Genomic DNA, 25,383 nt, shown 5'->3' with positions numbered 1-25,383 from the left:
AGGGGACATTGGACAGGGTTAGGGTCTGTCTTAAAATTTTCTTTGAAAAATATCAACACGTCAGATGCATTTCTTCTTTGATCTCGATCATAACAATCTACTTTAATCCGAATAGCCCTCATAACATCTTCGTTCGGGTGGTGAAAAACTTCTTCTGAAAAATAAACTTTTTTGGCTACACTCCAAAAATCTGCAAGCATGTTGAATAGATAGCCCAATGCATAATGTTTCTCGCTTTTGTGTATGCACCGTGGATCGTATAGTTCTAGAGAAATCCATGGTCGCTTAGCTATCTCTACATCCCCTGCTCTCTGTGACTCCAAAAATGTAGAGTTTGACTGTGCGCTTGGATGCAGATAATTAACTGTTGCATGCTTAGCTGGCATTCTGAGCATCATCCCCCAATCAATGATGCCGACACGGGGTTTATTCGTGCAAGTAAAGTCCAACATTATGTTGAGCAAGTGCAGGTCATTGTGCACTATCGTGGCCGAGTGGGCAGCCAAAATAACATTGATTAAGGCGTGAACAAATGGTTGGCATCTGCTCAATCATTGCTTTGATCCATGCCGTGTCTATCTCTTGTACATGAAGATTTGTTGTAGGCAATGACCTCTAGCCGTGTTGTAGCCTGTGCATGTGTCGTCTGAACAATGGTAAGCAGCACATCATGTCACCCACTGTACCCCCATTTTAGTATAGGAATATTGTGATCCAAGGAGCTTTGGTAGTAAATCCAATGCACCTTACAATGGAGGGGTGAAGCGTTTGCTTTCCTTGCTCTGTTTGAAAGCTGTCAAATTTGCCTCACTCCCTCCCTTGTAACATTTTCCCACATATGTAATGTGGTATGGAAAAAAAGAGATGCCTTTGATGGCGTACAATGTGCACATACCAAAGGATCCTCCTCCAACCCTCATACCTTCTAACAAGGCTTCGTGAGGGATGCCGACAAGATGAGCACACTTGGCATTCAAAGCTGTGCGCGTGATTGTGTTGGTGCTGCTAGCATCGGATCGACCTCCCAAAACTGCTTGCTCATCTTGGGCCATCTTCAATTTCTTGGGTAAGTCTGCTTGGTCCTGCGCTTTCACACGCTTCATCTTTACCTTCTGTTCCTCCCACAATTTATCCCAGAGTTCTGCTGGGTATGCGAAGCTATGGAGGTTGCTATCGTGGAGCCATAGCTTGGAGAAGGTGTGCAGTAGAAGCGAGAAAGAGAGAACTCGACACAGCTTGAACACACCTTTTCTTGATTGATTATATGTTTTGAAACAACCTTACAACTATATAGTATGTTAACCATGCAAGACTCTAACTTTAACTGATCTTCAACTGAAGCTAACTTGCGTGCTATAGGGGTCAGTGCCCATGGGTTGACAATTGCTCACCAAACCCGGGCTTGCATACCCAACAAACCCCCCCCCCCCCCCCCCCCCCCCCCCCCAAGCCCAAACTAATGACAATGGACTTGAGATAGATCATGGTAGAGTTCATTCACCTAAAACCATGAGTAGAAGTCCCCCCCCCCCCCCCCCCCCTCCCCCGAGTATAGCATAGGTGTGTGTGTGTGTGTGTGTGTGTGTGTGTGTGTGTGTGTGTGTGTGTGTGTGTGTGTGTGTGTGTGTGTGTGTGTGTGTGTGTGTGTGTGTGTGTGTGTGTGTGTGTGTGTGTGTGTGTGTGTGTGTGTGTGTGTGTGTGTACTTCCCTCAAACAACCATCAGCGTGAGACAGACCCGAACTAGACCAAAACACAAAGGGTGGTCTTACCATTTGTATTTTATGGTAGTGTCTATAACCCGTACAAAAGTTTGGCATGACAGTAACCGGCTACCGAGAGGCTAAAACAAGACTTTGAAATTGATATTGACAAACAAGACTATAACACGGAATTGGTAAAATAATTTGTGAAAATTTGTATTGTAGTCATGAAGTAGTTCTTCATGTATCGGCCTTTGACTTCCTGAAGGAGATCTTCTTGTGAGATGTGTAGCATTTGTTGATGTATTTGAGCATGTCGTACACCTAGCTTGAAGCAAAACCATGGAATAATCACCTCTGCCTTTCTTTCTTGAGAAGCTTCAATTTTTGGAGATTTATCAACCACTTTAAAACCGTTTGCATGATGCTCATCTTCTACTAAGAACTTTCGTAATCCCTCCTCATCAGGAGTGACCATTTCAGTTCTATTTGATCCTGGTCAGTTGATCCTGGTCAGAAGTTACTAGTGGTTCTTGGAATAGTTGTCGGGCTTCTTTGTAGGGCCAAGACTCTGGAACTTGGTACCTGTCTTTGCTTAAGTTTTTGATTACCGAGTCCAAAGAACCATGCTGGCGAACCAACTTCAAGGCTGTTTGTGCACCAATTCCCTTAATTGTTTCACAATAATCACACCCACAGAGAATGCAGAGGTCAATAAATTGTTCCATAGTCAGGTCTAGGCCTTGTAGTACCTTTGAGACATCAAACTCAACAACAGGTAGCTTGTGAGGTGTGGGTTCCGTTAAGGGCCTGAGGAATTTTGGTGCTCCAAAAGTGAGTGAGTCCATGTCCTCTGAGGCAACTGCGTACACCTTTCCAGACTTGCATAACGTTGCACACTCGGCCTCCGCTTCACAAGGTTCCTCAATTACAAGTACTTACAACTATGTAATATGCTTACAACTATGTTATATGCTGACCATGCAAGACTCTAACTTTAACTGATCTCCAATTGAAGCTAACTTGCATGCTATAGGGGTTAGTGCCCACAGGTTGACAACTGCTCACCAAACTCGGGCTTGCATACCCAACAAGCTCTAGTTTGGACATGCTGCACACAGGTGGGATATCTTCCTTTAAGTCTCTGCAACATACTTTCATATTGCCCAACACTGTTCTAACCTTGTGGTGGGGGTCAAATTCTCGAATCCCTATTGGAATCAACAACTCGTATTGGCCTTCACCTTGTAGCGTGCGCTCTGTGTTCTCTCATATAGTGCTAGTGAGGTCTTTGATGAAGACATCTCTTTCACTAATCTGCTGTATGCGACCATCTTCGCATAATGAGATTGCCAAAATACATTCTTTACGAATGGCACCCATAATACTTTTCTTTTGATCTGGTGTCATGTTTGCACTGGACAATAAAAAACAACATATTAAATACACATTCATGGTTGTGAATGACACTAACACTCTCACACTATTTCAGGCAAACCCTTAACCACGACTTGAAGACTTTAAGAAATGTGCAAGGCAATATTGATATAAATTAAAACAATCTTTAATTAAAATTGCAATGTGTTACACGTGTAAAATGTAGATCAAACAAGTGGTTTATAAGAACTTTATCCAGATCAAACAATACATGCTAACAATCTGGAACATTTCAACATATATTGAATTTTTAACTTATATTTTTCTCCGTGCGCACATACTAGTTCAAACAAAGTGTACAAATCTGATTAGAAAATTGCAAAGAATGTCTTGCTCTTTAAAAAGATAGAAATAAATATTTAACATGCAAATTGTCATCACACACTTTTCTACATAGAATTTATGTGAATATAGCATTCAAAATAGCGATGATAATTGATGCTCTTTAAAAAGATACAAAAGAATATTTAACATGCAAATTCTTTTTTTTTACTGAGAATTTATGTACATGAAGCATTAAAAATAGCGATAATGCTTGAGGTCCTTTAAAAAGATAAAAATGAATATTTTTAACATGCAAATTGTGTGCAAATATTTTTTTCATATAATTTATGTAAATGTAGTATTTAAAATAGCAAAGATTGATGAATAAAGAATTATTTTGAATATGATTAGCTAATATATAATTTCATATGAGCACTTAAAAATAACAATCAAACAATTCAAACATTTGTATATAAAATACTCTTCACAGCCATGTTACCGACCAAGTATTTCATATACTTAATACTTAAAAAATTAATTGCACATGCACATACAAATTATATGACGTTCTACGGCCGGGTTAACGATCTGAATGCCACATTTATGCAAAAACAGATGCTTCTAACAAACGACACTCTATTAGGTGCATTACCGATCCAGTGCTATCTAAATCTAAGGAGAAATAATGGCTTGCATACGAACATCATATAGCCGCATTACCGACCGATACCCATATGTTTTTCGAGAAAGGGGAAGGAAGTTGACTTACCATAAGGATACTAGATTTGTCGCGTTACCGATGTAGTACCCAAACAGTAAGCCAATACTTATCACAAGGACACCATCTTCCCCACGTCACCGAGGTGATGCCCCCGTGGTAAGCACTGTTTCGTAGAACAGCTTACGCACACACTCCCATTTTGTGGTAAGGTACCTTAGGACTGCCATGCAATATTACAAAAGGCACGCTACCACACAATACATACACACACGCAACACATACCCGGATCGTGTGATCAGGTACTCCGCTACTGCCGTGCACTGTGACGTACAGCACGCTCCCACACGACCCCCTCTCTCCCTCTCTCCTCTCTCCTCTCGACGTACCTACAAAGGCAGTCGACGAACTCTCTCTCTCTCTCTCTCTCTCTCTCTCTCTCTCTCTCTCTCTCTCTCTCTCTCTCTCTCTCTCTCTCTCTCTCTCTCTCTCTCTCTCTCTCTCTCTCTCTCTCTCTCTCTCTCAGAAGATGAGACAATGAAATAACACCCAGCGGGCCCAATCAAGCCCGTATATATATATAATTTTGCGAGCCCGTTGGGCTTTTAAGTATTCCCGACGGGCCAGCAGGGAGAACCTAAAAGCTCGGCGGGCCCGCAGGGAAAATGAAAAAGCCCGGTGGGATTTTAGTGGGTTTCCAGGTTGCCCTAAACCGGATTCTTTGTGATCATGTTTAGTGTAATCATGTGAATGTGTCAATAAGACCTTGTGATGACATAAAATTTGTCGTAATTCCGTAAATATTAAATCCCTAATTCCAGCAGATTGACTCTGCTCATAAAGAAAATAGACCACTCGATGCATTATGGACCTAAAGCCCAAAGCCGTCATGATTTGAACAATGTAGTCCCAATGAACAATGTCAAATGCTTTCCTTATATCAACCTACATAATAAGCACATCTTGTCTAGTATATTTTCCATACTCAATTCCAATGAAAGCATTAGCAATATTATCCATAATTTACCGACGAGGGATGAATCCATATTGAGCCGGATGTATATTAGAGAACAATTGATCATTAAACACACACACACACACACACACACACACACACACACACACACACACACACAAACTAAACTATTGGTTTATGCTTGCTTTAGTTCAAATATCTCCCCCCACTTTGGTTTTTTTCACCCCCTATTGGGACTATAGACTTTTTTTTGCTTTGCCATACTTTCCTTGTAATGGGACTAGGCCCTTGCATAATCGAAGCGTGAAAAAAATTTGGTATGATTATAAGGGATAGGCGGCCCTGTCTACTCTCTTCCACTCTCTCAGTATGGACTTCCCAGGCAATGGCAATCGCGGGTCGAACATGGGATTTGCACAGTAAAGGGGCGGCCAGGCGCATTCATCCCCACCTCTCTAGAAACGTGCACACCTACGTATTTAAACAGAGGTGAGGGCACACCTTGGCCCTCACTTAGCCTTGGATTAGGTTTTTGTCTCTCTCTGCTCTGTATCGTTCTGTCTGAACTTGTTGAAACGATGGATCTTGCTACTCAAACATCTCAGTTGCCTTGTTTTACCTGCTTTAGCTTTTTTCAGTTATGCATGGTTGGCTCCGAGTGAGAGTTGGTTGGTGTAAATACTGTTATATGACCTTGAAATACTGTGTCGGACATGTTCAGCTTGTACCTTGAGACCTCTTATGCATTAAAAAAAGGGGGGAGGATGAGTTGCTGTAGAAAAAGTGGGCAGATTGTTGTTTAAAACTGGTTGTTGTACTAGCTCTTTTTCAAGCCATGGTAGATTTATAACTACTGGTTGTTATGGCTCTATTTTCAGCCGCTGCAGGTTGAGCACTACTAGTTATAAAATTGGCACCTGTAAATAACCAGTTGTAATATTAGGGCTAAGGATAAGTCTGCAAGTGGTCATACTTAAAACACTAAGAGTTGCTTGGTACATTCATTTAAAAATGATCTTCTTTAAAACAAACCACTGTGCATGACCGACTGGGGTCTTGAGACCTCATGTTGATAACTATTTTTGTTAAAAACAATGGCATGGACTGAGGTTCCTCTTGCAAGTTGGTATGGTCTCTGTGCTTGCAGCTAAGGGTTGTTGATTTCACTCATAACCACCTGGTAGTTTTCCGCTACAGGGGTTTCTCTGAAATGGCCGATAAGGGCTGTGTTTTTTTTTTTTTTTAAGTGTTGAGCCATTGCATAGTTGGTTTGGGTCCTGACCTTTGGGTCCTGACCTTGCTTTGCATATGGTAAAAGACCTCTTTCGAACACTGGCAAGGACTGAAAGTTTCTAGCAGGCTCTGTGCGAGCAGCTAAGGGTTTTTTTTTTTTTGAAAGTTTATCTTACCTAGCTAATAAAATGTCGATACTAATGTGGTGGCTTATGGGTTGCCCTGGTCGTAACCTTTCTCTTGGATAGAGAATATTCAAGGGGGGAGGGAGCTTGACTGGTAGGATTCGAAAATTGTTGGTTTTTTTTATAAAACTGGTTGCTTGGGCTTATCATAGTTGGGATTTCATAGCAATAGAGTGGTTTTTAAGTAACCATGATAGTTGAAACATTAAGCATAATACTCTAATCGGTTCGGATACTACAATGCGTGATAACTTGGCATTCTGAAGGTAAGTATATAGCTGATACTTTCAGCTTTGGGAAAAAGCTATGGTTGGTAGTCCATGAGTCTACTTAGTATAGATGGAGTTTTTTTTATACTCTGTTGATTGGTTATACTGGCATTTTTTGTTGCATTTTTTGCATACATTAACCTCTTTTTTGAAACCATTGGGCATCTTAAACAGTGTAAGTTGTTCTTGACCTCTCGGTGTGAAAAAGAACACCAATGACACCTTGAAATTGTTTCTCAGGAAGGTAAGTATATGGATACTACTGCAAAGCATAGCTACCAAGCTATGGTGTAAAAAATCTCACTATGATTAAATTGATATATGGATTCTTGGTGGGCTTCACATGTCAATAAAAAAGGTAGAAGGTAACACTCATCTTTTGATATAATAAGTAAAAGACTGCTATCATACAAGTTCTAATGAATAACCTAGCTTGTCTAAAGTAAATAAAATCAGTAAGATGGACATAGATAACAACTGATAGGGTCCATTTATACATGTAAAACACATCCAAGGCTAACTAAATTGTTGTCTTGTTTGGATGGATGTAGGTAAGGACTCTATCCTATCTTGGAGGGTTTTCTTTTCTTTGGCAAGCAACCTTACTTAATGAAGCACTCACTGAAGAACAGGGAAGTTCCTTTACTATTGGTCTAACTGAAAGAGGATCTCTTTCCTACAATCATTGTACCTAAATAATTCTGATACGGAGTTATTTTTGTACTTATCTGTCCATTGTTCCTTGGCCAGCTGTCTTTTGAATGTAAAAATTCAATTATGTCTTATTAGTTAAGAGTTAAACAGCTACACACACACACACACACTCACTTAAGTACTGATACCTCTTCACTAGACTGGATCAGCTTACAATATGGTCAAAAACATTGCACCATGTTAGTAGGGATCTTTTACCCCAATATAAAAATAGTTGACACCTCCTAAATGGTTCTCCCCATGGGAGTGGACCCTTGAATGGGAGCACAATGGAATAAGCCTTGACTTGAGTAAACCATGAATGGGTGCATATTAAAGTGCGAGAATTAAAATACTCAAGGCCCTCTTCATGCTTCTCTTTCCCTCTCCCCCTTTGCTACGACAGCTATACCTGCCTGCACTAAACCCTAATCCATCATAACCTTTACTGAGGCGGATGTATCTGGTGTAATACAGTGCCAGATCGTGCTGATATGATAAATAAGGAGTTTATGCCTCTTAAACCTGGCCCGTCTTTCATGATCCTGCTACCCTTTCCCCCTCCTCCTCGTTCCTATTGTAGTAGGGGTGGCTGTATTAACTTTTTGTACATTAACACCCACTAAGTACATGGATCTTGGGTGCTTCTGCTGCTACGAACAAATCAGAAGGTTCAGACCCTACAACACTGCTATATAAGAGGTGAGGGAGCTCTAGCCCCTCACTTAGCCTTGGGCGTATTTTTTTGGTGTGTGTATGTGAGAGAGAGGAGTGAGTGCATCACCGCTTACTGTGCAGTTATGGAATTGTCTGTACAACCTTCTCAGGTCTGTGATTACTATTGATTATTTAAAAACTATTTGACATACTACTTTTCTCAAGTTTGTTTTGGCATATGGTTTAATAGCTTGAGTACTTTATGTCTGAGTGGTTTGCATAGACAAAACCACTACATAAAACAAGGCACCTACACTACTGAGACTGATGGATAGTTTCTCTAGATGGTGGGTTTTCCTTGCATTTATCTGCACAATGGAAATGTTTGTTGGCTCAGTTTTGTAATGTTTTGATAAAGGTTTTTTGTGGCCAAAGACTCAATGGGGTTCGTGTGTTTTTTTGGGAATAATGTGCCATTGACAATATTTTTTTGTTATTCACTGCATCATGCTAACCAAAGTGCAGACTTTTTGTTCTACATATTGTTTGGAGTGGTTGAAATCTTTTGATTGTTCTAGGTTATTTTCCTGGTACCATTGGGTAAGTAGATAGCAGTTTTTGCTTCAACACCTACTTGGGTGTATAGTTGGCTGTCGAACTATTGCCTACTATTCAGTTAAGTGGTAATCTGAGCATGTTTTGACCTATGTAAGCATATTATGTTGTGCTTTGAATCCCCATCTATGGGACCTTTTGATCGACCCTTCTTAATGAGATAAGCGGTTTCTTTTTTTGGGCCTGGCATAGCCTGGACCATAAGTACAATGTCATGTGAGTGTAGAGCCCTTTGAAGCATTATTCTTGCTCACAGTTATACTTCTCTCCGATGTGATAGCTTACTAGTGTTAAACTAGGCAGGTTAAAAAAAGGGGTCTTTGTGGATTAGGTTATACTCAATTTCCTTTTTGGGATAAGCTTTTGATATCTTTTCGACTCCTTTAAAACGTAAAGTTGTAAAATACTTCACAAAGGTAACAGATATAAATGATACTAAGCGCCTTATGGGCAAAAACTGGGAATAAAGACACTTGGATCGGAAAGGGTGGTGGCCTCCGATCGGAATTTTGATTATTTAAATAAAACTATTAAAAATAAATAAACAATTGGGGTATATTACTTTATCTATAACCTATGTTATTGTACTTGAATCTTAAAGGAGTGATGACCTTTTTTATTAGAAGTTTAAGAAAGAACTAAAAACAATGCGCACCTTGAGGTTTTAAAAAAAAAACAAAAGATAATGATTTAGTTTGGATAGTGGTTTTAAGTTAAAAAGTTGTAAGTTGGACATCGATAACAACTGATAAAGTCCATTGACACTTGTAAAATGCATTCAAGGCTAAAATATCTGTTGTTTTGTTTGAATGGATGCAGGTCATGATTCTATCCTTCCTTGGAATTTTTTTGGCTTAAAGAAAATGTCTTCCTTGACATAATAGGCTCTTGCCACTTCATGGAACATACATTTTAGATCGACCATAGTACTTTTACACTAGGATGAGACCTCATTCTTATAGCAATGTACAAAAGTAATTCTAAGGTTGAGTTGTTTTTGTACATATCATTGTCACTTGTCCAAAGCTAGTTGTCCAAAGCTAGCTGTCTTTTGAGCTAAAATGTTCAGTTATGTTTTATTATATAAGTAAAGCAACAGCAACACACAACACACAAACATGCCACACACACACACACTTTATTCTCTCTCTCTCTCTCTCTCTCTCTCTCTCTCTCTCTCTCTCTCTCTCTCTCTCTGTGTGTGTGTGTGTGTGTGTGTGTGTGTGTGTGTGTGTGTGTGTGTGTGTGTGCGCGCGCGCGTCCGCGTGCGCGTGCCAAAGCCAGATCCCCACCCGTCTCCGTCTTTTTCTCTCTCTTTTGCATTGTCGACCCCACCCCATCCCCTCCAGCCCTCTATGCTACTGTCGAGATTTGTTTTTTTTTTTTTGTTGACCTTTTTGAAATATAATATAATTTAATCTCATTTTTCTTAATTTCATTTTATTCCATTTCATTTGCTTTGAATTTTATGTTGCATTTATTTATTTTTATTAAAAAGACCAATTTTAAAAAAAAATCCCAAAATCCAAAAAGTTATCAAAAACAAAAAACAAAAACAATAGAAGTCACCAAAAAATGGAAAAATTCGACTAAAAACAATTTCTTTGCAAAAAATGGAAAAAAATAAGAAAAAAAACAAAAAAATAAAATTAAAAATTAAATCAATAAAAAATCACAAAATTTATAAAATCACTAAAAAAATTATTTTAAAAATTGACTTGTAAAAACAAAAAAATGTACATTTACTTTTTTCTTTTTTCTTTTTCTTTTCTGGTTTTTTGTTTTTTGTTATTATTTTTCTTTTATTTGTTTTTTTCTTTTTTTCCTATTATGGGCTCATTGTGAGTTAAACGGAATACATATATACACACACGTAGACAACCAGCATAGATATATCCAACTTCAACCCACAAACCATCAAGTACTTAGTTTCTAGATGCTTAGAGCTCGAGCACACTCAACATGGTTAGATCGCCTTCTCGGTGGTTTTGGTACATTGTATAGACATATGACAAAGGATAGTCAAGAGACTATTACGTTAGCCCTTCTTGAGGATCACACAGATGCATGTGAGCTCCCACAAAATGTATCTTTGCACCTATTTGACATTGGACCCTTGTATACTAATGAGGATCGGAGGATGTACATGACAGAGATAGCGAGACCTGGAAAGTACCCTCCCTATGACACATATAGTACTATCCCATCGGGTTCCTTCTTACGAGATACTTATAGGATCATTCATGATGAGGCTACCTGTACGTTGTTGTGTGGACTACGGTATTCCCCTTCTCGGAGTAGTGATGTTGAGCCTATAGTAGACTCGATGAACATACCACCTACACAACCGACACGACTTAGATCACCTCCAGGATTCACATCATCCACACCATCTAGGAGACATACCTTTGATGGCATCATAGCACAGAAGAGGACTGATATGGAGCATAAGAATCAGAGCTATACCATTGCACCGCCAGACTTATCATGAGAGAAAGTCATATCACATGCTTTGACTGCCACTAAAAGTAGTACACATGCTAGAGAGGTTGCACATACTACACTATAGACCATGAGCACAAGAGCTTGCTAGATCACATGCATCAGATATGCAAATGAGTCATAGATCACCACCTAGAGACACTGTGAAGGTACCCCATGGATAAAGTTGTCACAATGAACAAAGAGGACCGTATTGAGTTTGTGCTACATTTTTTAGGCTATAGAGGAGTTTTGGTGACTTTGATGGACATTCTTAAACCAAAGGCACCTTCTTAGAGGACCTTGTTATAATAACTAATATCTAATTCTCCTAAATGATTTTCTCATGCTAAACTGATAATTTAATATGGAGAAGTACCAGGGGAGAAAAAGCTAGAATATTAGTTACACTGGCAGACCGGTCACACAATAGGGATCCAAAGGAGAGAAAATAGGGATCCAAAAGGGGGGGGGGGGGGGGGGGGGGGGGGGGGGGGGGGGGGCATCTACAAAAGAGCAATGTGCATCAATTGGCTTCAAAAACCCTAAGGTTCAGCCCATTAAGACTTCCAAAATGCTAAGGTTCCAGAATTCAAAGGTTATGTCCAATGATCAAAACCTAGGGAAGATTGAATGCTTGTGGGAAGACTTAAAAGTCTTCCGGGCGAGCCCTTTTAGTAGGGGATGAGAGAGAAATACACACACACTCTAGCAAGCTCCCTTTACACAAAGGGAAAAGGGGACACATGTCAACTCCCTAGCCTTGTTGCCCCCAAGGTGCATTCAAATCCGATTGGATGGCCATAGAGGTGGACCAATGAGAATTAGGCTAGAGTAAATCTAGTTTAATTCATTTAAAAACACTTGATAAAAGAATCAATAATATTAAGCTCTCTAGAAGACTATTGGACAGTCTCCCAAGGGGTCCAATGAGCATTCAGCAGCCGAATGGCTTGCCTGACTCCTATTGGCCAGAAGACTAAGGGGTCCAATGAGAGTTTAATTGCATTATTTCATTACCTAAAGCTCTCACAAAAGGGGAAAGGGGAGACATGTCAGAAGGCTATCACTTATGCTTCTCAATTATCATTGGCTAAGCTTTGCAGGGTCCAATGGAATGCTAGCATGAGTTAAAAGCAAGAGGGGTCGACCAAGAGAGAGAGGGGGACTGATTTTGGCAAGGCATTATCACACATACACTCACAAAATCTCATGTGTGAAGGAAAGAAGAATCTCTCTCCTTCTCAAACTTTAATGGAAATCTCATCATCTACTCCAAGCTTGTGAGAAGGGAGGCCTACACCAACAACTCTTGGCTTTGTGATGCAAATTCAACCAAGAGTCAAGCTCCAATGCATGCTCATCTCCTATACCCTACTAGCTCTCACTATCATGAGGTCTTGGGTCTGAGACTGTTAGGGAATTGATGTTGTGCTTTACAAGTGTGAGCTTGGTGCTTGAATCTTCCATCTTCATTGCACCAGCAAGTTATTGAAGGAACACAAAGTATTATATTGTAAAATGTCTCCCTTGATGGGGGAAACCTATAATACAAAGAGTTGTGGAGGGGGGACCGCCGGCTCCATGTAAATCTGGGCGTCAACTGTTGTCAATAGCTTAATTTCTCTCTCTTTTCGAAGTATTGTTCATGCCTATCTAACTAGGTGTTATGCTTTTGCTGCCCTCTCCATCCAAGCACTCTTGCTATGCTCATTAGGAATCTATTCTAATGAAATTCTCACTATGTCTATGTTATTTTCCGCTACACACAAGTTACTAGACCATTAAACGTTACATTGGTGTCAGAGCACAAGGTTTCTCTTTTCTTGCTCAAGAAGGGAGGTCCTCAAGCTAACTATAAATGGTTGGTATTATTAATTGCAATTGAGTAAGTACAATAGGGATTTTTCAGCCTTGCAGTGCGCTTGCTTTGTGCAGATAACGGGGCATCACCGTCAAGAGCTATGGTCTTAATAGTGGAGTCCTACGGGGCTTGCCTACGGCTTAACCAATTGAGCTATTAGAAGCTTGATAGGAGCCGGTGCTGTTTTGGTGTTGAAAGACCCTCTCTTCTATTCCTTGCAATTAATGATATTCGAGTCATGGGTACATGAGCTTGAGTGCTTTTTTTAAGGGGTTAAGAGGTGTAGCAACTAGGGCTTGAAGTGCCAAAGTACACCTAAAAAATTTTGCACCTAAAAGTTGTTAGAATGGCTGACAATAGTAAAGAGAGTAAAATTAATGTTGATAGCTTTGATTTGCTAATGAACATGCTACTAATGATGCCCCTATGCTTGTTAACTACCTTGTTTCTAGGCTTCAACAAGCCATGGGAAATCCATCCCTCCAAAGTGAAGTGCAACGGTCGTTACTTGCTCATGGGATTCTCCAAACTCCCCACCAAGAAGGGAGAGTATCTAGGAAGACTCCTTGTGAAACTTCCAAAAGAGTCCTCTCTCCAATAAGGGAAGAAGAAGAGGATCCATATAAAGGGCTAAAAAATCTACTACTTGACGATGCATCTCCTTCCCAAAGGAGAACTCAAGTTTCAATGGTAGAGCCCCCACCAAAGGAACGAGAAAGAAGTGAGTCTCCTACCACCTTGGCGGAGATGGCTCCATGAAGACAACAGGCAAAATGCTCTCCAACACCCCCTAAACGGAGAAGACCATCACACACTTTCCACACCATAATTCAAAGAGGGATGACAAAAAACAAGATAAGGAAAAAGCGATAAAGAGGTCACCCTCTTCTCCATCTTCTTCATCCTCTTTCTCTTATGAAGAAAGTGATGGTGCAGACAAGGAGGAACAAGGGAAGAAAAAGGTGAGAAAGAGGTCACCCTCTTATCCATCCTCCTCAAATTCTTCATCTTTTGAAGAAAGCGATGGTGCAACTTTCGAACCACCAAAAAGAAGAGGCCATAGGTAATCCTATGCCGCGTGGAATAGGTCCTCCAAGCTCAAAAAGTTCAAAGAGGGAGGAAAGAACATCTCTTTCCTTACCTACGATGGAACCCTTGGTGCTACGGACAAAGTCTTGGCCTTCATCTAACATTTCGATGCGGCGTTTGGAGATGAGGGCTTCACGAAGTCCTCTAAGCTATGCCATGTAGCTATGTATTTCCAAAAGTCCGTCAAGCAATGGTGGTCTAGCCTACGGGCAAATGGTGAAGCTCCACAAACATGGAAAGCCTTAAGAGCTTCCATCATGAAGCAATTTTCGGCCACCGATGCCAAAGACAAAGTACTCACCGAATGGCAACGATTAAAGCTCTCTCCCTACGAATCTATTCACAAATATGTAAACAAGTTTTGGGACTTACATCTCAAAACCACTGTCTTCAAAAAGATGGGTTTTGGAGAGCAAAAACAACAATTTTGTGCAGGTCTAATTGAATATATGGCGGAGTATGTCAACTCCCAAAGGCCATGCACCATATCTGCGGTCATACACCATACCTTGGTGGCTTCACGAATCAATTTCCAACAAGGGGCTAAGAGAAATATTAAGCCCACGGAGAACAAGGACCGTAATAACGAGTTTAAGGGGAAGGACACTGTCCAAAAGTCTCCTAAAAGCAACGCCAACAACAACAAAGCTAAGGAGAAGGGAGTTTATAAAGGAAAAAATAAACTCTCTCTCAAAGAGCTTGAGCGTTATCGTAAAGATAACCGATGTTTTTAGTGCGGGGAACAAGGGCATGCTTATCATGCTTGTCCCCACAAGAATACACAAAATGAGCCTCCTAGAGCTACCTTGGTCGAAATCCAAGAAGAGGAAGCTCACCACAAAGGATCTCCTCTATGCCATGCTTGGGGAAAGGTAAGAGAACATGATGCTTTTATTCTCGTTGACCCTAGTTCTACTCACGATTTCATGTCCACAGAGTTGGCCACCAAGCTAGGCATCCAAGCCTATGAGATAGGAGATGTCCTACCCGCCGATGAGATGGGAGATGGGAGATGTCCTACCCGTCGATGGTGCTTTCAAGGGGCAAGAAGCCTCAGTCACTCCCTTAATTGGGAAATTGAGGCTCCATGTCCAAAGCTATGTGGACAAGGAGGACTTCTTTATCTCTCCTCTCAAGCACGAGGATGCAATCCTTGGTTTGATTGCATGGCTACCAATGTTAAATTCCCTGAAAGAAAAATCTACTTTAGGTTCAGGGAAAAAGATATGTACATAGATGCTAAGGAATTGGGTAACACCATACCCATTGTACATACACAAGCTTTCAATAAGTCAATAAAGAGCTCTATTTCAGTGTACATGATTTTTGTTAACACTAGGTTGGTAATGGGACAATTTTATGTCCTGGGACACTTTTATGTCCTGTTAAGTGACCATTTTCCTTGAATTATGTCAAGAGTTTCAAAATGGATTTTGAGGTGCTATCTATCTAGAAAGTTGTCTCATGAGCTGAAAAAAACTCGACATTTTTTTGGAATATCAATTCCATCTTTAACATTGTCCTTGCACAACATTTCACAACCTAAACTGTGTGAAAAAACAAATCCTGTTTTTGGCTTTTTTCAATTTTTTGCAACTATACCACTCTAGAATTTATGTTTGTGAGGTCTATAAGGCTAGAGAACTATCTTTAGTAGTCCTGAACATGTACTGATGCTTCTAGGGAGAAATAAATATAAAAGTTGTAAGTTATGACCAGATTACAAAAATTATCAAATCCTGTTTTTTAGCCAATTTTAGCTCTTTTGTGATTTTTTTGGTGGATTTCATGATATCCAAATGCATTTTTTATTTTCTATGTCGCATATTGTAACATAAAGCTAACATTCCTTGAGTTTTGGGGCACCTAATACCCTATTTTGCATAGTACACAACGATGGTTGATTTTTCCAATTATAAAAGAAAACAAAACATTCTAGTATATCAAGTATAGCTTTTTCAATATTGTTAGTTTCTTGTGACAAATACATGCATTTTGTAGGTAGTAACCATATCTAGTCATAAGGATCAAATTTGGCTAGATATTGAATAGTTTCTATGGGATTCTACAACTCATAATGTTGAACCCAGTTTTTTCATGTTTACTGTATTTAACACTTCATCTTTGTCCCCAAGATTCCCCTTGGTAAGAGATGTATTATTCTTTTGACATGCTCCATGCCTCCTTATGAACATAAAGGACAATAGGGAACTAAGAAAACATGCATATATTATTTGTATTGAGCGTGGCTATAGAAATTTTGATGATATGTTTTCAGAATGGTAAAAATTCGACTTTTTTGTACCTATTTATTTTGACAAAACAAAAAATAGTGAGTGAGAAGCAATCATATGTTCTCATCACCAACCCATTGAAGTTAACTAGGGAATTTATCTCAAGTCCTACAAAAATTCCTAATCTTATTTTTATGCAACAAAACGTAAGAAATGACTGTTTTGATGAAAATGCACTGGTCCATCAACTTTGGAGGCTTGGTGTGACCAAAAGATGAGAAATTTTACAAGTTTCTTATTTTTTCTATGTGTAGTGGGCCTTGAGCTATAACCTCATGAAAGGATTTTACAAAATGAGTGGATCTACTATGGTTTTGGAGGTTTTTTTCAAAACCCTGAAAGGACACTTTTATGTCCTGTCAGGTTACCAACCTAGTGTTAAAGATTCTCAAAATGAACCTAATGCTTTAGCAAAAGAAAATATAAACAATCACAAGGAATTAGAGTTATCCAATTTTCTCAAGGGATTTCGATTGTTTTTATTGATGACATCCCCTGTGAACCACCTCCTAAACGAGGCAATCATGACCATGCAATTGAACTTATTCCAGGAAGTTCACCGCCTAATAAACCTCCTTATAGAGTTTCTCAAGCTCAACAAGAGGAGATTATGCAGCAAGTTCATGAGTTAGTTGAGAAGGGCATGGTTAGGCCTAGCTCATCTCCATTTTGTTCACCAGTGTTATTAGTGCAAAAGAAAGACGGCACATATCGTATGTGTGTCGACTATAGAGCACTAAATAGGATCACTATCAAAAATAGGTTTCCCGTTCCACAAGTAGAAGACATATTTGATAAGCTACAAGGGTCGACCTACTTCAGTAGGATTGACCTAAAAAGTGGCTATCATCAAATAAGGATAGTTGATCAAGACATTGTAAAGACCGCATTTCACACTACGTTTGGTCTTTACGAATACATTGTCATGCCTTTTGACTTGACCAATGCACCAAGCACATTTAACCGCTTAATGGAGAATCTATTCAAGCCTCACCGAACCTTTACTGGAGTGTTCTTTGATGATATAATCATCTACTCTAATTCACTAGACGAACACAAGCAACACCTCCAGGTAATATTTCAAGTCTTATGAGAGAATAAACTTTATATTAATCAAAAGAAAAGTGAGTTTTTCTTACAAGAGATTCAGTATTTCGGTCACTTTATCTCTCAAGATGGCATCCAAATGGATCCATCAAAGCTAGAGGTAATAAAAAGATAGCCTAATCCAAGGAATCTACATGAACTAAGAAGCTTTATAGGTATGTGTGCATACTATAGACGCTTCATAGAAAAGTTCTCACAAATCGCGGGACCATTACATGACCTAACAAAGAAAAAGTTTAGGTATACATGGTCTGCCAAGGAGAACAATGCTTTCAAAAAGCTTATCTCACAACCTGTGCTTACACTACCGGATCTCTCAAAGCCATTTGAGGTCCAATCATCAATGTGTAGCTTGTGGTGATTGCCTTGGAGTTGTTTTGCTCCAAGAAGGGCACGCCATAGCCTATGAAATTCGAAGGCTCGACCCTGTTGAGCAAGCTCTAGGCATATATGACAAGGAACTCCTCGCAGTGCTACATGCCTTAGACACGTGGAAGCACTATTTATTGGGGACTCCTTTCATTCTGCGGACGGATCACCAAAGCCTTAAGTACTTCATGACGCAGACCAAGCTTTCCGACAAACAAATGAGGTGGAAAAAATTCCTTTCGCAATTTCATTTTCATATTGCTCACATTGCTTGCAAGCATAATCAAGTAGCCGATGCACTCTCAAGACGACCAAGAGTGAATGTGGTTTCCATAGAAACTCACAATGATCTATCTTCTATAATAGATGAGTACGCTATTGATCCCAATTTCAGAGATATCATTTCAGCCCTTGCATTAGGGAAGAAAGAGGAACCATTTACTTTACAAGATGGTTATCTTCTCTATGGCAATAGATTCTGTGTTACTAACTCACTATGTGAGAAAGTAATGTATGAATCTCATGCTCCTCCTTATGCGGGGCATAGAGGGATTCAATCTACCATAAAAGGGATATAAACATATTTCTATTGGCCTACCATGAAAGAAAACATACAAAAATATGTTTCTAAATGTGTGGTATGCCAAAAGACGAAGTTTGATAGAGGGAAGCAACCTGAATCCCTAATTCACCATGGGAGAGCATATCCATGGAGTTTATCTTTGGATTACCTAAGTCTATCCATGGGAATATGGGATTATGGACGATAGTAGACATGTTCAGCAAAGAAGCTCATTTTATACCTGTCAAAAAGACTATCAAAGCCCATCAAATGGCAACCCTCTTCATATCACAATTCTTCAAGTATCGGGGCTTGCCAATGTCCATAGTGTCAGATAGAGATCCTAGAATGACCAGCAATTTCTAGAAGGGTCTCTTTGAGAATTTAGGGACAAGGCTAAACTTCTCTTCGGCCTATCACCCGCAAATGGATGGCCAAAGTGAAATAGCTAACCTAACAATTCTTGATCTACTAAAAGCCTACGTAATGGAAGTAGATCAAAGGTCTGAATGGGAGAAGTACTTACCCTTAGTGGAGTATGCCTACAATAATACTTTATTAAGAGAGCTAGATACAAGACTTGGATTACATGGCTTGAGTACAAGACAAAGCTTGATTGCAAGGACAAGACTTGAACATAAGACAAGAACTGCCTACAATAATACTATACATACCTCCATGGAAAAACATCTTTTGAGGTAATTGAGGGAAGATCCAAAAGTCCCCTGCTACTTAAGGTACACGGGAAGATCTTTGTTGCAAATGAGTATAGCCGAGACCTACAAGAATCTTTCCAAAAGATTAAGGATGCTATCTCTATCTCACAGCAAAGGCAAAAGGCTGCTGGTGATAAGCACATAAGAGCCGAAGCCTTTAAAGAAAATGATTAGGTCTTGCTTAAATTTACCAAGGCTCAATTAAGGAACACGACGGGCAAGGATCCTACGGGACACCAAAAGTACTATGCTAACTTAGCAAAAAGGTACTATGGTCCCTTCCAGATTTTTAGACCAATCAATGAGATGGCCTATCAGCTGAAGTTGCCCAGTCATTGGCTCATACACAATGCTTTCCATGTGAGCCTACTAAAGCCTTACAAAGGAGAGCCACCCCAAGAGCCAACTATTGAAGACCCACCGGAGATTGAGGACCAAGAAGAGGTGTTGCAACCGAGTCCATTCTCCGACATGAAGACAAGGTATTGAGAGGCGTTCAACACACACACACACACACACACACACACACACACACACACACACTAGAGAAGTCACCTCTTTCATATAAAGAATAAAAGACACATATCAGGCTCCCAACCATGTTACCCTCAACCAACTTGAAGAACCAATGAGAATCAAGATTCATTAAAACAAGCTTAAAGCTCATTGGATAGCCCACAAAGAGAAGCAATAAGAATTGAGCCCCACATGAGCTAGCCTTGATCCCATTAAATTGCCTACTAGGGTAACCAATGAGAATTGAGCATCCCATGAGCTAGCTTAAATCTCATTGGATAGCTCACAAAGAGAAGCAATACCCACATGAGCTAGCCTTGATCCCATTGGATAGCCTATTGGGGGAATCAATGAGAATTGAGCATCCCATGAGGTAGCTTAAATCTCATTGGATAGCTTACCTTGAAAGACAATAAGAATTTAACTCCATTTAATTGAAGAATTAAGCCCTCTTCTCAAAGAGGGAATGAATGACACTTGTCACAATGCTAACCCTCTTGCTTGTTATGAAGAAAGCCATTCATTGGCTAGCCCCTAGAAAAGGCCAATATCCTTCACCCATGCCTTTTGGGAGAGGGAGTCGATTTGGGGGGGGTTTGCTTTCTCTTGCACTTGAAGCTCATTTTACACACAGTGAAGCTCTCCTTCTCATGGGGCAAGGAAGGGAGAAGCCTACACCAACAAATTTGACCAAGGAATGCAAATCCAAGCAAGTGTCATGCTTACAAGCATGCTCAACTCCTTCACCATCTCCATTACTTTGCTATGCTATGTTTTATGCATGAACATTGAATATGAGAAGAATACTTCTTCCTTGTAAGAATGGTTCTTATTTTTCTCCTCTTTTCTCACTCCCCACTAGCTCTCTCCAGCTTTAAAGGTGTTTGAGGTCTTGGGATTGAGGCCCTGCCAAGTGTAATTTTGGTGCATGAAGCTTTCCATCTTCATGACATCAATTGGGCTTTGAAGAGCACACAGATTTTATTGTAAACAAGTCTCTCACAATGGGAGAAGTTATAATACAAGGTCCTTCTGGAGGGGGGATCGGTTCCAAGTAAATCTGATCCTCAGCTATTGTCGATTTTAATCTCTCTTTTTCAAGTTATTTTGCATGCCAACCTAAGAAGTTATATTGTTTCTGGTTATAGACTTCAACCAAGCACTCCAAGCACTTTATTTTTGTTCCCAAGGAATATCCTGAATGAAACACTCTTTTGTTCACATAATTCCGCTACAATTCATGAAATTAGCTTAATTACTTCACACTATCCACATGAGACAAGGCAAACTTGGGGAAAAATATGAACAACACCTGAAGATCAAGTCTAACTTTACAAGATATCAAGAATCCGCAACTTCTAAGATCAAGAGGCAAGTAAAAATGAGGTGCTTGATGACATCTTGAATCTATCTATTAAGTTTCCTAAGGATAATCAAGACATTTCTTTGTGTGAAGACTGCACACCCCACAATGTATTAGAATTAGTCAAATGCTACCTCGAGCTACAAAATTTTGTCAAAGACATGGATTAAGAAATCCTACATGGATACCATCCCAAATCAATGTACACTCTGCAATACTAAGTGACTCCTTGGAAGCTCTTAAGAGTGGATGCATCATGCACTTCTTGCTCAATAATCCACTAACCTACTTGGATAACATGCTAGATGTATGTACATGCCTAGTAAACTAGAAATATCTTGAAATCATCAAGATCGGATCATGTGCTTCGAGGCACAATATATAGAGATGACGAGGGATGTCTTGTGACGACTCTTTGCCATGACAATCTATAGCAAAGCTACACATACAATGAATTCAAAGACCGCTATTTGATAGCATACCACCTACCATGTGAATAGAAACATGATGGCCCCACCTCTATGCTTGTTGAAATATGAAGACACTTGGCTCAACACACTAGTCACTATATAGATGAGGCAAAGTTGGAAGGCCGATGGCCTTCAAGGAGGGATGCCATCTTGATCGCACAAGACATAAGCTCCACTAACACCCTCTAATAGCAACCTCACCACCAAGCACCATGTCTCACCAAGGAAGATAGGGGCAAAAACATGGCTACATCTAGAGAGCATCCAAATGACTATCTCCTAAGTGACCATTGTCGGAGGATGTCACATCTAGATCTTCAGAAAATATAGAACGTCAGCTAGTAAGAGCAAGGGGGATAGGTGTGAAAACAATCATTGCGACTAATGTATATAAAAGCCGTGAGGAAACTTGACATCTTGCTTGGTTGGAAGATAAAGGAAGCTTGTAGGTGATTATGGGTCCATATGTTTCTAGTTTGTAATTTGAGATTTAAGGTTATGCCTATCTACCATGATTTAGAAGCTAATGAAGGGGTTCTTTGATCACAAACGTGAACACCCCTTTTACAAGCCATTGGAAAAATATGCCTCCACAACAATATGCATCTACAAAAGAATTCAGTCTAATGGAGAGGCAATGTTAGGATTTATGAGGCTCCTGTTCTTTCATATTTCGTACTAAAAATTGCCTAAAATAACATCACATGTCATTATTGAGGAAGGAAAGTGTCCATCTCTGGCATGAATTTGAAATTTAAAAAATAGTACCAAATGGAGGTACCGCAAGAAGCTTCGTGGGAACGAGCAATACAAACTTCTCCACAAGGTAGAGAAAATTGGACATACAGTTTGCACATATAGAGAAAAACGCATTACACAATGAGAGCAATTCTATTGGGATACAGCCAGTCGCTTATTCAGTTTCTGCTTTCTGCTTTCTGCAACAAAAGATTACAAGCTGGCCCCGATTACAAGCCCACTAGAATGGAGAGCAGTAGGCTTTGCAACGGGATACGCAGTCAGTTCTGCAGATAAGCCGGCCGCGCCCACGAGCTTGAAGATGGCGTTCGACTGGGTGAGAAACTGCGCCTCCACCTCCACCTCCTCCACCACCGCCACCTCCTTTCCTTTTACCACCTCCTCCGCCACCAGCACCACCGCCTCCGCTGCCCTGTCCATTGCAGATACCGATGCATATGTTACCACTGCCTCCCCCACCACCACCTCCACCGCCTCCTCCCTTGCTCCCCCCTCCTCCACCGCCTCCACCTCCGCTACTTCCGCCACCTCCGCCACCACCTCCACCGCTGCTGCCTCCACCTCCACCGCCGCCACCTCCCTTGCTGCCGCCACCTCCTCCGCCACCACCGCCGCTGCTGCCTCCCCCACCGCCTCCGCCTCCACCACTGCTGCCACCCCCACCACCTCCGCCTCCACCTTTGGAGCCGCCACCGCCTCCACCACCACCGCCTGAGCTTCCGCCTCCACCGCCTCCACCACCACCGCCTGAGCTTCCGCCTCCACCGCCTCCACCTCCACCTTTGGAGCCGCCACCGCCTCCACCACCACCGCCTGAGCTTCCGCCTCCACCACCACCACCTCCACCGCCCCCTCCTCCACCGCCACCTCCCCCTCCACCTCCACCTCCACCTGCACTACACGCAGCCGGGCATATCAGAGGCGCCCCTCTGCACCGTCCAAACGGCGGACACGTTTTGAAGCCTGGAGCCTTGGACTCCTTGAAGGCGGCTGCTGCAGTCTCTTCTTTCTCGCCACCACAAGCCAATACAAGCCCAAGAACCACGAGGGCAGCAAGGCAAAGCCGCGCGCCCGCCATGTCACGGCGCCAAGTGGAGTGAAGAAGTTAAGCTGCGTCAGCACAATGAGAATAGCCCAGAGGATTGCCACGGGAGTAGAAAAGAGAGCAACAGACACTGAGATGCTTGGACAGGTAGCTGGAGAGAGTGATCTTTATAGTGGTGGTCCGCTGTCACACTGAACTAGTAGCGGCTGGTCAGCGATCAGATAAGGCCGCCTCACCGAGGGGAGCGCCAGCTGACAGTGGGTTGCACTGCTCTCGCATGGAAACAGCGTTGAAATCCATTAACACGTCAATATTTAGCCTGAGCTTGGGCACCGTTCACACCAGCCCGGCCCACTCCCACCGTCGCCATGCAAAGCAAATCACATGGAGCCTACCTACGCTCTGCTAAAGGCTGCTCTCCTGTGCTGCAACTGTGTTCTTTTGACCCCTTTCCCACACGTACCGCTGAAGTGGAGGGACCAGGACTCCAGGCGTGCATCGTGGTGCCCATGCAAGACAAAACACAAGTCTTTGCCACTAGACGAGTCAACAGCGACTGCATTAAATGGCCAGGCTCGGTTCGTTCTGGTATGACGCGGCCCCGCACCGCTGCTTGCTTCCTCTCATTAAAGCCTTACGCGGACTCTCGCTTCCCCTTTGAAAAATTAAGCACCCATTCCTACGGATGTGAGTGTTGGCCCTTGGCCTTCTCCAATGGCCATCGTCCAAGTGGACAACGTGAAGTCAACTCAAATCGAGTGAGAGGCCTCCCCATAGGCCTAAAAATATGTCAACAGACTTCCATTCTCGCAGATTTAGAAACCATGATTCATAGCCCCATAAACCTAGTTGTACGAGTCATCCACAATGCCAACCAAGGAGTAGCCAATCAAAAGTGATTGAAGTGTGCTTAAGTTCGCGACAATACCTCTGATTATCGCGTGCAACATGCTCCAACTAGTGTTAAGCGTGGTTAAACCACCCCCTTTTCCATGTTGCATACTAGGGAGGAGGGATGCTTTCAAAAAGTGGGAGGCATGGGGTGCACGGTTTCATGTTAGAGAGCCTTGTAGAATGGCCATTAGCAAGCCTATGGGGGAGCCCTCATATAGCATTCTCATAAGTGGCTTTGTTATGATTTACTTTTTGTAATAGGACATTGGCATGCTAACATCAATTACCTGTATAGATATAAGAAATGCAACCTATTAAAATTTTTTTTCTCACATTCATCCGATTTTTCAACGTAAGTCGTTTACATAAATGCTTGCATCGGGACAACAATGTAATTGATCATCAGGTTTTGATCGATTTCATTGAACCTCCAACCCAGCCACATGAACCTGAGTGTATTCTTGACTATCATGATTTACGTACTCATCATTATGTGTGTCATCGAAAATTGGTTAAGTAAAAAGATAGACATGAATAAGGTGCCACTTGTGAAGAGCTACTGTTGAGTGTGTCAAGCTCAAATGCCTTGACTGACCAGGGTATTGTAGCAACCTACCACCATAATCTTCACTAACAGTCATAGTGTTTTGATAGTTCGAAGGAATCCATTATTCCATGCTCGTGCTAAAGTGCAATCACTTATCAAAAGCTCTCTATATCATGTGCGTTCAAGAGGTTATTAATAATACCTCAATATACATACTATATTTACATTATGAGTCTATTTAAAACACCTCCACCCCCCTCTAGTGTATAGATAAATAATTAATAATCCTCTCCAATTAACTCACGTGATGTGACACATTTCGAAAAGTGACCATCCCGAGGCTTGTACAAAGCACGTGATGGGGCACTATCATTGAGAGACTTTCTGCTAAGAGAGGTTAGCTTGGCTTATGTGACTACGACAGGCAATCCTGGTGATCTTTTCACAAAGGCTCTAACTCCTTAGGCATTCAAAGTTTTTCACAATTTTTTGGGGTTATTGCCCTTTCTAGACATATCACATAGGGTTCTAAGACTTTCCCTATACATGATCTTCAACT

The 25,383-nt window shown here is 41.1% G+C and overlaps 1 protein-coding gene and 1 pseudogene across 1 annotated transcript; both read right to left on the bottom strand.

The window, feature by feature from the left end:
* Positions 1–1,879: 1,879 nt before the first annotated feature.
* Positions 1,880–2,639, bottom strand: LOC147420532 (flap endonuclease 1-B pseudogene; annotated as a pseudogene).
* A 19,677-nt stretch (positions 2,640–22,316) lies between these two features.
* On the bottom strand, positions 22,317–23,754 carry LOC147420531 (uncharacterized). Its single transcript, XM_086504880.1, has 2 exons — positions 23,290–23,754; positions 22,317–23,234 (listed from the first exon to the last, which is right to left on the bottom strand). Exons 1-2 carry the CDS (start codon positions 23,414–23,416, stop codon positions 22,531–22,533), a joined length of 831 nt encoding a protein of 276 aa, XP_086361006.1. The 5' UTR covers positions 23,417–23,754; the 3' UTR covers positions 22,317–22,530.
* Between the last annotated feature and the right edge of the window lie 1,629 nt (positions 23,755–25,383).

Source organism: Adiantum capillus-veneris, chromosome 28 (genome assembly GCF_014529385.1).
Source record: "Adiantum capillus-veneris isolate H3 chromosome 28, ASM1452938v2, whole genome shotgun sequence".
Lineage (NCBI taxonomy): Eukaryota > Viridiplantae > Streptophyta > Polypodiopsida > Polypodiales > Pteridaceae > Adiantum > Adiantum capillus-veneris.
Note: the sequence above shows the minus strand (reverse complement) of the source record. Positions and strands in the feature narration are given on the sequence as shown.

What these genes read in the sequence shown, in the direction of transcription:
- LOC147420531 (XM_086504880.1), bottom strand. Translation starts at nt 23,416, where the DNA reads ATGGCGGGCGCGCGGCTTTGCCTTGCTGCCCTCGTGGTTCTTGGGCTT. An exon ending in GGCTCCAGGCTTCAAAACGT is followed by an intron (nt 23,235 to 23,289) that starts GTCCGCCGTTTG and finishes GGCTGCGTGTAG; the next exon opens with TGCAGGTGGAGGTGGAGGTG.